At 39.6% G+C, this 14,714-nt stretch overlaps 1 protein-coding gene across 3 annotated transcripts; it reads left to right on the top strand.

Moving 5' to 3' along the window:
* The first annotated feature begins 103 nt into the window (after positions 1–103).
* FAM104B (family with sequence similarity 104 member B) lies at positions 104–10,682 on the top strand. Of its 3 annotated transcripts, none has more exons than XR_006731645.1 (3): positions 104–534; positions 1,485–1,698; positions 2,710–2,760. XR_006731645.1 is itself a non-coding variant. In XM_045538160.1 (3 exons), the coding sequence occupies exons 1-3, from the start codon at positions 252–254 to the stop codon at positions 9,840–9,842; spliced, it is 345 nt and encodes a 114-aa protein (XP_045394116.1). In that variant the 5' UTR covers positions 104–251; the 3' UTR covers positions 9,843–10,682. The 3 variants fall into 3 exon arrangements, 2 of the variants coding, with proteins under 2 accessions (XP_045394116.1, XP_045394117.1); XM_045538160.1 differs by lacking the exon at positions 1,485–1,698 and adding an exon at positions 9,615–10,682 and having other exon boundaries at positions 104–268; positions 2,710–2,809; XM_045538161.1 differs by lacking the exon at positions 1,485–1,698 and adding an exon at positions 9,615–10,682 and having other exon boundaries at positions 2,710–2,809.
* The last annotated feature ends 4,032 nt before the right edge of the window (positions 10,683–14,714 follow it).

Below are 14,714 nucleotides of genomic sequence, written 5' to 3'. Positions count from 1 at the left end.
TCCAAAGCGCAGGCCCAGAACCCGCCAATCCTAGGCCAACCCCGCCCCCCCCGACGTATTTCCGGTGGCGCTGGGACTTCCTGCTGCTGTTGCCATGGTTTCGAGGGCGGAACTAGGGAAGCTTCCGCGCAGGGGTCGGTTCGCCGGGGCCATTCCGGCTGGTACCGGTCCATTCTCTGGTCCTCGTCTTCATCCTACTTGGCTTCCCCAGCTAAAACCTTCGGGCTCTGGGCAGAAAAGCAGCGGAAAAGATGGATTTTCCTCTGGGGTTGGTGGCTCTCGGTCTCCCTGGCCTGCAGATGGCAGGGCTGCGCCGTGGAGCGGCTCTGTTCGCCCCTCGCCCCGCCTTTTGCGCTTGAAAAAGCGCTGAGGAACCTTTTCCGGGAAAAGACGCTGGTTCTTCCTGTGTCCGTGCCAGCCAGGTCTTGGGGCTGGGGCTGCCCTCTTCTGGAGGGTCTCTCGCAGAAACTTAACCATCTGGGGACAAAACCCATTTGTTTTTCAAATTGGCATTTCTCCTATGGGGCTGCCTAGGTACCCTAGCAACTTGTATTTCTGCTTCTTTGAAAGGTCTTGTCATTTTCTTTCCCCATGCTGTCCCGGGTTTTATGGGCCTTTATCAATACAGTATGTATATATAGAGTCAGTGCTTTCATAGCACTAGATTATAATATAACCGTTTTCTACTTGATTTTTTTTCCGTTTACCATTTTATTTTCAGCATTTGCCCATGTGATTAGAATTTATTAAAAATCAATTTTATTGGCCTCGGCCTGATCAGTTGACTTACTGAAGGCCATTTAGCTGGTTGGTAACAGACTCAGGACAGAGCCTAGGTCTTTTCAGGTTCAAAGCTCTTTCCTTAATTCAGTAATAATCTCAATAAGGTTTAAGTTAGTAAATTGTAGCGCAGAATTTCCTTGGTAGATATGGTGGATCTTTACTGTTGCTCCATCTTTTGAACAGCTGTCAGTGTATTGGCTGTCTTTCCACAAGGACCCTGCCCTGCATCATAGTCAATTTATAGAATGAGATTCTGGAAGGCATTCCAAGGTTATTTGATCCAGTGTTAAAAAACTACAGTGTAGCTTGCTGCATTGGATTATTGATTGAAGTCATGTAATGAGGTGTGGTGGGGAGGGGGTATAAAGAATACACCAAATGTGAATTTAGGGACCCAGTTACCATTATTATTGGAATTAGGAATACACTCATTTAACAGTAAACAGTGTGTTTGACACAAGCCAGATCTTACTGCAATGTTCTTTCTCTCCCCAAGTTCAGCTAATATTTCTGATGCTGCTTTGGCATGTCTCACAAACCTAAAAAAAATCACAGATTTTCTATCTCCTACAGAAAAAGCTTTCTTTTAAACAGCACTGTATGCAAATAATCTGAATTCATTTATGCTGGCAACTTGTTTTTGCCATAAAGATGTTATTTGATTGGATATATGATTCTTCACTAATTTTCTTTTTCTGTAGGGTCTCATGGAGGGCCTTGAACCAGGCCTCAAGAGAACTTCCCTTTTGGTCCCAGCTCCACCAGCCTTACTTATTTCACTATCTAGTCACTTTGCTTTTCTAGGCCTGCTGTTTCCTCATTTTTTTAAGAAGAGACATCAGGCTAAGTTAGTAGGTGGCACAGGGAGGCAGATCCAGGGAGGGGTGTGGTTAAAGAGCCCCTGTTCCCAGCACAGTAAGTCCTCTTTTTTCTGTTATGTATTGGAATTTCATTTTGTATGAAAGATTTTTTTAATTTTAATAAAGAATTTGAATTCCACTGGTTTACATGATCTCCAAGATTCCCTCTGAGCTTAATCACCCAGATATAAAAGGAAGATTGCAAAGAAATGAACTTATAAAAATGAGTAGATTCAGGTGTCCTTAGAAGTACCATACACTTAAAAGTAATCTCTAAGTAGATGGCTGGGGAGAATGACTGATTGATAACAGGGTGTCTGCAAGAATAACAGTATCAAACACTGCCATCTGGTTACTTGCTGAGAGGGGACTTGAGACTAAAGGTGTACTCTTACCAATCATTAAAAACATTTTTTAAAAATAACACCTTTATTGAGATATATTTCACATACCATACAATCCACCTATTTTATGTGTACACTTCAATGGTATTAAAAAACATTTTTGAGGAAAAAATGTTTCAAGGAAGTAATCAGCCACAATCTCATGGTGATAGTCAAGTGAGGTAACTATTATGTCATAATACTACCTGGTATAGCAACAGTTGTTACCTAGCAACAGCACAGAAGAAATGTCCTCAATGTCCGTAGACCACTTGCACAAGGACCTTAATAGTAAATAGATACACATGTCTTAAGTATTATCTTATGGAAGCGGTTAAAAATCATATAACTTAGACTTGTAATTTCAGGAAATGAAGATGATGAACGTAGACAGGTAGATTTTGAATACTTAGCTTTGTAGCTCTTCCTGTTTTTATTCTCAAGTATTAATTAAAATTATGAAGTTGAATATTGGAAATTGAACTTACAGTTTGACTTGATTTAGAGTTTCTGTTTTATGTTTTTCCTCTTAGTACCTGGCGATTTATGCTTCCCACTTTATTGTAATAGCAGACAATGACTTATATTTTCTCAGACAAGATTTCAGATTTAAATACAATTTAAGTGTCCAGAAGATCAACTGTTGAATGATTTTCCCCCCTCTCTTTGTGTTTTATTTTTAGGAAAAGAAAAAGGAGTGCCAGTAAAGAGGACAACCAACAGTCCCCCCAGTCCAAAAGAAATAAGAGAAACTCTGTCTTTCAGGATTCGCAGGATATAAAGGTAGGAAGTATAGTCAGATAACCTCTATTTCATTCATTGCCCGAGCTAAATTATCTAATTTGTACTCTGCAATTAAAAAAATGTATCATTTCAAGAAATCTTCATAAAAGTATTCTTACTTGATTGCTGTGGCTTTTGAGCTGGAGCTCTTAACCACAATACACAGTATCACACAGAAGATGGAAGAGAAGCACCAAAATCCATTGCTAAATATAATTGGGAGGAAGGTCCTGGACCTTTCTCCAGTCATGGTAGCAGGGAATTATAATCTTACTCCCCTTAATTTTAGAAGGAAAATATATTTTAAAGAACATAATTATATATTATTAGCTGGAGAGAAATTCTTGATTTCTAGCTAAGAAAACTGAAAAGGACATTTGTAGTGTGGTGGGGGTTTTAGTGATTTCACAAAGTTTTAATAGTGCTCGAACTGAAGAGCTTGATTTCACTCTAGAGGACTTAAATTTAATGAGTAGTGTTTATTAATACAGTATTGTTTTCATTGATATATAAATTACTAGTAGAGTATTAAAGGAGCCTTATAAAATCTTTCTGGATGAATCCTATTAGATAACAACTAAGTATTGCTCCCTTTTCCCTTTTCTGAGAATCTTCCTCCTGGGACGTGTACAAAGGTAGTGATTTTTTGAGATCCTGGGCAGCTACCTTGAAGAGTAAAATGTAACTAATTTAACTCATGTAATTGGCTCTCAGGTACTGGCCTTTTTGTTGGATATCTTTGCACATATAAGAGTATTGCTCTTTACTGTCAAACTTACAACTTTACAAATTATACCACCACATTTCCTGTAAATCCTCTAGTACATAGGTGTGAGACTTATAAAAAGTACAAACAGAAAGACCCAAATGTTTCTGTACAAATCTATCTTACTTTCTAGGAACGTTCATTTTATTTTTCAGATTACTGAGTAGTACAAAAAATTGAGAGTGAAAACTTACAAAGATATATATAAACACAAGTGGCTTACCTGGAAGAGATCTCTGACTTTTTCTCTTCCCTACTAGAATAGGAAAAGATTTTATGTCCTAATGCTAGAATTTCAAGGGAGTAGCAGAAATAAGACAAGTGAGAGAAAAACAGAACCAGGCCCCCTCCCCATAGATTGAAAAGAAGAGTTCTGTGTATCTCTGATTTTTTTTTCAACTAGTAGGAACTATTTCCTTGTCAGGTCATTATTTTAAATAGTATCAACTCAGATGAGAGCTGGAACATTTGACAAAATTTTTGGAAAAGCTTTTTCTCTTAGATTCTTAGGCATTTGGGGCCATTCTCTTTGCCTTTGATCACATGCATTCTAAGAAAACTGCTTTAGGATACTTTTTTGGGATGAAACTGTTATTAAACAAAATAATGATTGTTATATGTGTTATCAAACCTGATGACAAAATGGGAGCCTTCTGAAATTACCTTCTACTTAAAAGATGCATTCAAAATGTAGGGACAAGGTTTTCCAAAGATGGCCTAATATGTTGCAAAATTCAAGAAGGATTGCTCATGGAGTGTACTAAGCATCCCAAGCACTTTCGTATTACAACTGAATGCTAAAATCTCAGTTATTTCAATGAATTACACATAAACATGTCCAACTATTTTCTACAGGTGACAATTACCTATCAGTCTTTTTTGTGTTTTTTTATTTGTTCAAATCCTATTTATTCAGTCAAAACAAAGGGATTTGTATAGATGTTTTATATTTGTATAGATTCTATTATGAATTCAATTTTTGAACAGGAAAACAACATAGAACTCACTGTCTGCTCCAACTTCATCTATTAGGGAAACTGAGCTACAGAAAGCTTAGATTATCCACCCCTCAGCTCAGAGCGGTTAACACATGAATATCATTGCCTGGCTAATATGGAAAGTGGTTGTCATTCAACAGCCTAATTAATTTGGTATCTTATGGTTCATATGAAATGTTTCAGTGTTATTAAGGAATGTGGGCCTGTCATTTTAAATGCGTTGGAACTTTGGGAACACATACCTTAAATGCTCCAGTGGACTCGGTTAGGATCATCTCTTTTGCTTACTCTAGGTTTTGCAGGTGCCTTAGAGTAACATCCCGTTATTATTCCAGGGATGGAATGTGTACTAGGGGTGAGGTTTTTTATTTCTCTTAGGGTTGACATAAGTGAAAAGCTCTGAGGCATGGGGGATGGATTTGAGAGGAAAGCTGGGGCTTGAGAGGGTAAAATACTGGATTCATCTGCTTTTCCAATTAAGAAGAGTTATATAATTCTCTATCATAAATAGACACACGATTTCCTGCTCTGTTTTTGTGAAGACATCCCATAATTAATATTCTTCCTCATCTCTTTGGTTTCTGTTGACCCACTGTTTCCTTCAGTAGCCTGTAAGGAGCTCTTTGCACTCCCTAACTCATCTTGTGTCTACCTTATTTTACGCTCCAGTACTGTGTCTTTTCTCTCCCCACCGAATTCAAGCTGTAATGTGTATTAAATGCCTTTTATTTCTCACCTCCCTTCATGCAACTACTCACTAAACCTCACCTACTCCTCTGCTATATCATATGTTGGGAACATCTGAGACTTGCTAAACTTCATCACCAAATATTTACTGAGCACCCTCCTTTGTTCTGAGTGCTTGGGGTCAACTTAGGTGCCTCTGTCCTTTCCTCACTGACTTTTGTCTGTTCTACTGCTCTCTGTATCAAATATATCCCATTCTTTCTGTTTCCACCATCCCAGTTCAGGCCGGCATTGCCTCTTGCTTCATACATTGCAAAATGTCCGTGGTGGTCTTTGTGCTCTCATTCTCCCCCTGCCTCATTCATCTGTTAGAATCATCTTCCTAAATGTAGATCTGAGCATGTATCTTATGCTCAAGCACCTGTTCCTGCAGACTTCTTAGCATGCCATTTAGGCTCCTGATAATGTAGACATATCTTCTCTTGCACATTTTGTCTCCCACTAACTCTTCTCTGGGAAGCACCAGCTGCATCATATTTCACTAGCTTTGTCTCCTCAAAAACTCTTCTTCAGCCTTCCTGTGCTCTTGGTCCCTCTATTTGTCACAGCCTTCCTATTAATATTCTTCCATCCTCCAAGGCCTAGTTCAGATGGTTTTCATATTCAGGAGCCTCCCCTATCTCCCCAGTCAGCATGCGCTGGTACATTGAATGTATTGCAATCTTGCCATTGCGATAGCTCAGTGCTGTCCTTCTCAAAGTACTGTATTCTTCTTGACTAGGCTCAGGAATTACCTGTCGAATCCCTAACTAGCACAGACAAAGCACTTTCTTGTTCACATGAGACATGGATGTATTTGTGTGGATAGTGGTTGGGCGTCAGGACAACCTGTGCCTACTTGAGAGCCTGTCAGAGCTTGGGCCCTGGCATGTGTGAGGGAGTCAAACAGTCAGAAAGCCCCAGCGGTGATCCTGATGCCTGTTCCAAAATAGAATATGTAATGGTAAATCTCTGCTGGCCTCCAAGCTTCTTCGGTTGGGGGTAAGCATGTAGAATTTCAGTATGACCCAACTAATCTAAATCCTGCCTTTTCACAGAGACTTGGACCCCAGGATTTTTGTGAAATACCTCTGTGAATTTTGCATAGTGATATAGCCTTCTTGAGTCTTCATTAATGTAATTTTACTTTTCTGTGTGTGTTAATTTGCAAAGGCTTCTGTTCTTCATTTGCCTTGCCCAGACAGCAGCACTAAACCTATATTGGAAACTCAGAGAACAAAGAATGAGCTTTGTAACTGTCAGAAAGGATAAGCATTGTGATGAGAAGTTTCTGTGAGGAAACAGGAGAGTGATGGAAAGGATTTATATACCAGGGGTCTTTCTCAATCCTGAAGCATTTAAAAATCTCATTTATTCTCTGGTAATAGAATTTGCGATCTTTCTAAAATTAAGAGTAGTAAGGTAAATGCTTCTGGCTGGGCCAAGATAGCAGTTTCAAGTGTCAAAACCATACACCAGCAAGAAGCAAACTTTTCCTCCCAATCAATGTAATGATAAAACAATTACTTAAGTGGGATATCTCACTATTGAAGGGGAAGCATGACAAAGCCCCAGTTGCATGATATAAATTATGTTTCTTAGGTAAACAGCATTATTGGCCTAGAAAATACTAGTGTATATGACTTTGTACATGGTCTTTGGTAGGGTAAAGGACGCTAAACACTCTTCCTAAAATCTCATTTATGGCATCACAGTTTAAATCTGTTTGAAGTCAGTGGTAACTGAATTCAAAAGCAGGAGATTTTACTTGCTCTTGTAGTAGCATTCTTTAGTTTACTTATATCTGAGTAAAATGTTTCTTTTTCACAAAAGAAATATGTTTGTAGCAGATGAGTTAGAAAGTGAAGACACAAAAATAAAGGTAAAAAAATGATTTAAAGTCCCAACTCTCTCTCTCTCTCTCTCTCTCTCTCTCTCTGTCTCTCTCTTTCTATATATATATATATATATATATATATAATGTATATATATATGTGCATACACACAGATATATACACATATGTATAGGTGTTGACACATTAAACAGAAACATTTTAAAACCATTTGAAAAATCTATACACACTGATTTGTAACCTTTTCAAATGATGTCAAAGGCATCTTCATTTATCAGTATATTTACAAGTATATCATAACTGTTAATGGCATATGAGATACTGTGTGAGTGGATGGACTATAATTTACCCACTTCCTTGTTTTCAAACATTTAGTTATTTCTGGTTTTCAACTATGAAAAAGGGCTGATAGTATACACAATGTGTTAATGTACATTTGCATATATGTCTCTACACAATTGAATTAAAAAAAACGTTCTAAATGAACTGAAAATTAGAGGTAGACCTCTTTTTTCTTCATAATTACTCTGAAGAAATGCATTTTACCCTGTGAATTTTAATGCACTATACCTTTTCACAGCATGTCATCACTCTAGTGTTACACGATAGTGTAACATGGATATGTTGTCATTTGAGATGAAAATTTAATGCTTCAGAAATGATTTCTACTTCTTAGCTAATTTTTCAGACAGTACCTTTAACAAAAAACGGTAAGGAAAGCCAACTAACAGGAAAGAAAGTTGTGTGTGGTCGGTTTCTTATCCAATGTAATAGCTTAATAGCGTTTTGAATATTCATAACTTCACTAGTCCATGATAGTGGAGGTTCTAGAGTTTTAGCCTCAGGCCTAGGAAAATAACTTTTTTGAATTTTCTGTTTGAGTTGGCCTTGACATTTAATCCTTGAGTCAGTTTGATTGCTGTTGCTGATAACTCTCACATCTGACTTCATTTGATCCCTCCTATCTCATGGACAGTTCTTTTAATATATGTTTTCAATTGGATAAAGAGGAACAAAGGTTGTCATTTGGTACGTGTGGACAGTGTAGTCTGGGACCTAAGCTGAGTGGCTCCAAATGACCTATGGACTATGACCCTTCTTGGTTTAAGACTTTTGAATGTTACCTCTGGAAAGAAATTTAATACTGACAGTGTCAAATACTGTAATTTAGATAGGAGTCCTCACCATCACATTTTCCTTTGAGAAACCTAACATTGCCAAGATGGGGAATGCTTGAAAAGGACTGCTTTCAGAGAACCCGAAGTAGCTTCTCCAACATGACAAAGACTCTGAGTCATGTAAGTTCAATGAAAAAATAAATTCTATCACAAGGACGGAAAAGCATGCACCACATGTACTCACCATCAAATTGCAACTAAATGATCAACACTAAGGTGCTCACATGGTAGTAATACTCACTGGGTGCCGGTCAGGTGGGAGGAGGTGGGGGGAGTAAACCCACAGCTAATGGAAACGGGGCACACTGTATGGGGGAGGACACGCTTGTAACCCTGGCTTGGGCGGGGCAAACGCATTTCATTAACCAAAATGTTTGTACCCCCGTAATATCCTGAATTTTTTTGAAAAGTAAAAGTATTAATAATAATAATGATAAATTATGGATTATGGAGTAACAGAAAAAAAAAGACCCATGCAGAGGATAGGGTATCTACTATCTTCTACTGACTCAACTACTTTATCTAGCTGAACAAATAAGTTCAATAAATCAGATTCTTTGTGTGAAAAAAAATTCTTAAGTACAAAGACACACATATTCTACCAAATGCATGAATATAAAAGAACAATGAATGCTAGTCTTCAAAAATGCAAATAATTAACATATAACTTTGATAAAAAGTATGTCAAATGCCTTTCAGGGTACATGGGTAGTCTTGAATTGATATAGGAGGATGATACATGTCCACTGTCAGGACATAAGTACAAAATCATCATTCATGTGCATATATGTCTGTATGCATGTCTGTATGCATAAATGTATGTATCTAACAATTTATTACGTTTATTTTAACTTGTATCAGAAATACATCTTATTTTTATGGTTATTATTTTACTGCATCCCATAGTGTTATTTGGTGCTTTGCCGTGGAGGATGGGAACTTACTTCTCTGATGCAGTTATTGGAATAAGTGGTACAAGCAGGGGCAGAGGATGCGTGAAGGGCTTTGGAATTAGAAGGCCTGTGTTTGACTCTTCATCTGCTACTTCCTAGCTATGTGACTTTGGGCAAATCAGTGATGTTGTTTCCTCAGCTGTAAAATGGGGGCTATTAATTCCAATGTAATTAGAGGGTTGTTGTGAGGATAGAATGAACTCTCTTAAATGGCTGTTCTTTGTAAACCGTTAAGCCTAGTATTGAGTTTGATGCTGCTATTCTCCAAGGCAAGTGGGAGAAATATTATAATAGCACAACAGGAATCCTCCTTCTGTCTTTCTCCTTCCAGCCATCAAGCAGCAGTAATGAAAGGAGCAGCAGCAGTGTTAACAGCCCAGAGAGAGAAAGCGGACCAGAAAGCAACGTAAACCAGATCGTTACTGAACCCAGCGGGAATAACCCTCAGTTCTGGTGTGAAGAGTATGCGCTGTGCCAAGGTCCTTACTCCCGCATCAACCAGATCTTGAAGGAGGCTCACTTCTATAGCTTACAGCAGCGAGGACAATCTCCAGCGTAATGATCCCCTAGGAGCTCCTTATTCCAACGTAAAATTAGTGTATAAAAGCAAGTGCATACCCGCAAAAGTCTGTTGTTGGCTTTTAGTCTGTATGTTAAATAACCAGTGAATGTGCAACTGTTTACTTGAGGTTGGGCTGCACTGTTGCAATTTCAGAGGGGCTGTGAAGAAATTTTTATGGGATTGTGTTCAAGTTGGGTGTCCAGTTCACGTTAAGGTAGCAATGTGAGGAAACCTCACGTGTGCACTGAATCCATACTAAGTCCAATTCAGATTAATTTCCTAATCTGTGAATTAGAAACTCCTCATCAAACATCTTTTTACAATGCAAGTCTTCATTTTTTAAAATTCAGTAGGCTGGTAAAGAGTATATCATTTCCATAAAAACAAACAACAGACCAAAAAACCACACCCCAAAACTTCTCAGTTAGTATTTCAAAGCATAAGAAAACTACATTCAGTCTTGTACTGAAATGAACTACCATACCCCCACTCAGAAGGTAGGAGTTCTGTTGAAATTGCTCTCTAGTTGTCGTGGCAACAATTAGACCCATTTTAATCCGTGAACGTGAAAACCTCTCTCCAAGCTTTGTCTTTCCAGGGAGAATGTTTGTTTCTAAGCCTCTTGTATCCTCAGATACCTCCTGTATCGTGAATCCTTCAGAGTGTGTTCTTTAGACTTAGTAGAAAACACTACACAATTCCATCAGAGAAGAAGTACATGATAGCGTTTTGTCATAAAGACAAATTTATTATATCAACAGCCTGTGTAATCTCATGTACAATTCCATGTGTTATGGCTAGAGTTGATGCCAATAAAGTGTAAGCTATTAGAATTGATGTCTGAAGTAACAGGAATTGTGGGACTGTGTCCGCCACCTGTCCACTTTATGCAACAAGGACCCTTTCACAGAGATTAGGAGGCCAGCTTCCATCGTTAAAATTGCAAAGATTAGTGTGGCTTACAAGCAGTGAGCTGAGATGACGTTAGAAGAAACAAGCAGTATAGTTTATTTGGAGATGGATGTGTCTCCATGTTTTATTCACACTGAAGAGCCAGCCAGATTTTAATAGTGATTTCATAGATGTGCCTGCTTCCTCTGTGCCAGGCTGTGCGAAGAAGGAACCAGGATGCATCAGGTTATCTTCCCTGGAGCACGCGAGGGGTACAACTTGCCACTAGATTGACAGGAAGGTGCCTTGGAGTCTAACAGTACTCTCCTGCCTGCTCACATTCTGTCTTCGCTGTACTGCGAAGACCACGGAGGACGGGCTAGCAGGTCTGAGAACTATGGCTAGCTCTACAAAGAGGTTTGTGACATTTGGCAAGATTTGGAAAAGACATAAGGTTACATGTTGACTGAAAGACGAATGAAATTTTATTAAGTGATAGAACATTCAAAAATGAAAACTATCCCAGAAAAAGGAGAAAACACACAGGGGCATGCGCGCGCGCACACACACACACACACACACACACACACACACACAGACACACACACACACACATACACACACACAGACCCATTCGCCCCACTTCCATGATCGTTTCCTTTAGTATGTATAGAATTTTAAGATCAGATACTGGTACAGGAATTTTAGTGTTGGGGGAAAACGTTGCAGCACCACTATCCCCAAACTTATGAAGCAGGTAGGCATGGGCCAATGGGTCAATTATTTCTCAGTTAGACAGTTTGAGTAAGAACATTTTTTCCTATCACCGGTGTTTCCAAAGTTGGAATACCAGATGTTGACAAGAGCAAATTTGAATTCTAAAGGGCTTTATGGCAGACAATAGAGAAAAGATACCTGGCTACCATTCCCTGTAACAATAAAGTGAAGGATCAAATGCTAAGGAAGGCAAGGTGCTTGGACCCTCAAACCACAGGTACATGAAGTGACTCAGACATACCCAAGAAGGATCCTGCGGGCATCCTACTGAAACAAAGTGCATATTACCAACAGAGTCATTGAGAAACTGAGAAATCAAATTTCCTTTCATTCCCCACCCACTTAAAGATATGAAAGATGAAACTATCATTATGACAAAACATTATATTTTCAAAATAAGTACAATCTTGTTCCGGGGTGGTCAGTAAGTACAACATGTGATCTCCATTGGTCTTCTGCAGACTGTCTAAACCTACTCATGTATAACCCAGTTTATGTCCTTTGGTTCTGAAATAAAAGTCAGTACTTCACAGCAAGGAGGCAACCCAGCCCCTCAAAGCTAAGTATTTCCGCTGTGAAGGACAAGTCTTTTCAAGGAATATCAGAAGAAGGAATAAGAGACTTCTCTGGATTTTTTTTCAAACACTAGGAGTTTGCAAAAGGGGAGCCAGGTTAAATCAAGAGATGAGATTGGATTCTGTCTTAGAAATGCGACTAAAGAGAATATAAATCAAGGTGGAATGCTTCATTAAGGGTGAGGTGGGGATGGTGCCTGGGGAGAGGAACTGCCCTTAAATGCAAGCCCACCACGTGCCACACTCTATGTGAGTTTCTGACAGGAACCCCTGAGGCAAGTGTGGTGTGGGCTGTCCATTTCACAGGAGAGAAGAGGGAGGCTGACAGCGAGTCATCCACATGACCTCGTCTGATTCAGAAGCAATCGAGAGGGGTTAATAATTTGCTGAAAGGCACACAGTAGCCAAGCAGCAGTACCAGGGCTGAACACCTGATCTCTTCCTCTTGGGAACAGGCCACCTTTCTTCCGCTATCAAGCTGCCTTTATAGTGAAGACCAGGTTGACCCTCAGCACTGGAGCTGGAGATGGCTACTAATTGGGCATTTTTATAGGACCTGACATCTGGCATCCAGGCTGAGTGATCCCAGACAATTGAACTCAAGATGGACTATCTATACTGCGAAAAAAAGCCAGTTTCTGTGTGTTTGTGCGCCCGGGTGTGTGTGTGTGTGTGTGTGTGTGTGTGTGTTTTAATGGAAAACTTTCCAACACCAACATTGCTCAGTTTTTCTTCTGAAAGTTTTTCATACACAGCTAATACATGAGACGTGTAGCCCTTCGGCATCACCTACAATGTCACCTTTGTCCATTCGTGGCCTCCAGCCAGACTGATTTCCTGACTTAGGTGGATCAGGAAGGAACGTACACTTCAGGATACCGAAGGAACAAATCAAAGAACTGTCGGGTTACCAATAACTTGTGTGGATTAAATCGCATTTGGTAAATCCATATGTTTAACTTATCAACTTATTAGGGCTTCTATGCTTGGGTATTTAACCTATAAACTCCTTCTCCCCTGGTTAATAATGAAATGAAACCTCCCCAATCATGACATGCCAAAGCTCTTGGTTAGGTGAAGCTTTTTACATTCCCTCCCGGATGCCTAGCAGGTGGCATTGTGCTTTACCTTGTGGTGTTCACTTCAAAAGAGTGACAGTGGTTTGCCTGATTCCCTAATTAAGATAGAGGCCTTGCTCCTCCTAAAACAGCCCCTGGTTATTGCTACAGAATAAAATAATCATTAAACACTTTCTTCTAGGGAACAGTTTTCCATTTACATAACCAGACAAACAGTAGACTACAGCAAGGTTTACTTCACACTCTTCTTCAGAGCCTACATGTTGAATGATTCTATGAGCTCCTTTTTATACGGAAGCATTTTCCCCCCCATTTTCAAATGAAAGCTCTGTATTATTACCACTTGAATGCCTACAGAGCGAGTCAGATCTTGGAGCTGACACCGATACCAGACTCTGTGTCCTCCTGAATATCTATTCTTCCTGGTGGGAGGCTTTGGCCGTAATATAACCTATACGATATGAAAGGAATGACTCGTTGAATATGGGCAACAGAGGCAAATATTCTTACCAAGAAACCATGCGGGTCTATTTCAGATTTTGTTTAAATTAAGAAAATTATCTTGAAACCAACTGTACCCAGATGGTGCACCCGCTTAAATCATGTGTGGGATCCTACACTGGTGCACCTTGGACTGGTTGGCAGTTTCCATGCTGCTTCTGGCCACGGTATTGATGTAAGCAATGGGAATTTTCTGGTTACCGACAACACTACAGATTCAGCTGCCAATTCTTAAGATATCCGTGGAGATGATAGGGAAAATGATATTTAGGTTGAAAAACAGAATATGTATAGCCCCTCTCCAGGGAGAAAGTCATTCATTCTTTCTCGTATGATGGAAGGGAAAAAAGGATCCACCTTTCCGGTCAATAAAATCTACTTACGATGAATGGAAAAGACTGTGTACCTGTGGTATCTCTCAGGCATCAAGTGGAAGTAACTAGATAGAATAAGAGTTGCTCTTCCCTTACTGATAAGGGACATTTTTGTAGTAGGCAAGATGGTAATAAAATCAAGTGAGGCAAACTGAAGATTAGCCGATGAACACGGAAAGCGTACATTAGCATGTCACACACTTTAACAACTGCCGGACTCCAGATTTGGTATTCCAGTAGACCTAGGAGTGGAACTTTAAATTCTTGTTATGTGGCTTAAGTAGGATCAATTTCTCCTATGCTCCATCAGCTCTGTTTTTTCTTTTCTTCTTCCCGCCCCGTATATCATTGGTGGTTTCTCTGAGCTCCTTGAGGTTCCCTACATGCATTTCTTTAGATGGGAATACTGTTTTCCCAGTGAGAGGCAGCGTCTGGCCCTAAAAAAGACTACATGCACCCCAGTACGGTTGTGGACATCGTATCGTGCTGGTAAAAGCTCTTCAATGCTCTGCAGCTCTGCCCAAGTACAGTACAAGATGAAAGCCCAGGAGTGATTCCAGAGCATTTTCTGCACAGTCCCAGCATCTATACATCTGTCAAAGGCAGAGTTTTTGGTCTGCTTCATGGGGACCTCCTTGGGTTGGGAGGAGTACTCAGACCAAAGGTAAGCCA

This window comes from Lemur catta, chromosome X, assembly GCF_020740605.2.
Source record: "Lemur catta isolate mLemCat1 chromosome X, mLemCat1.pri, whole genome shotgun sequence".
NCBI classification, from domain to species: Eukaryota; Metazoa; Chordata; class Mammalia; order Primates; family Lemuridae; genus Lemur; species Lemur catta.
The sequence above is the reverse complement of the archived record's forward strand: the minus strand, read 5'-3'. Positions and strand labels throughout refer to the sequence as shown.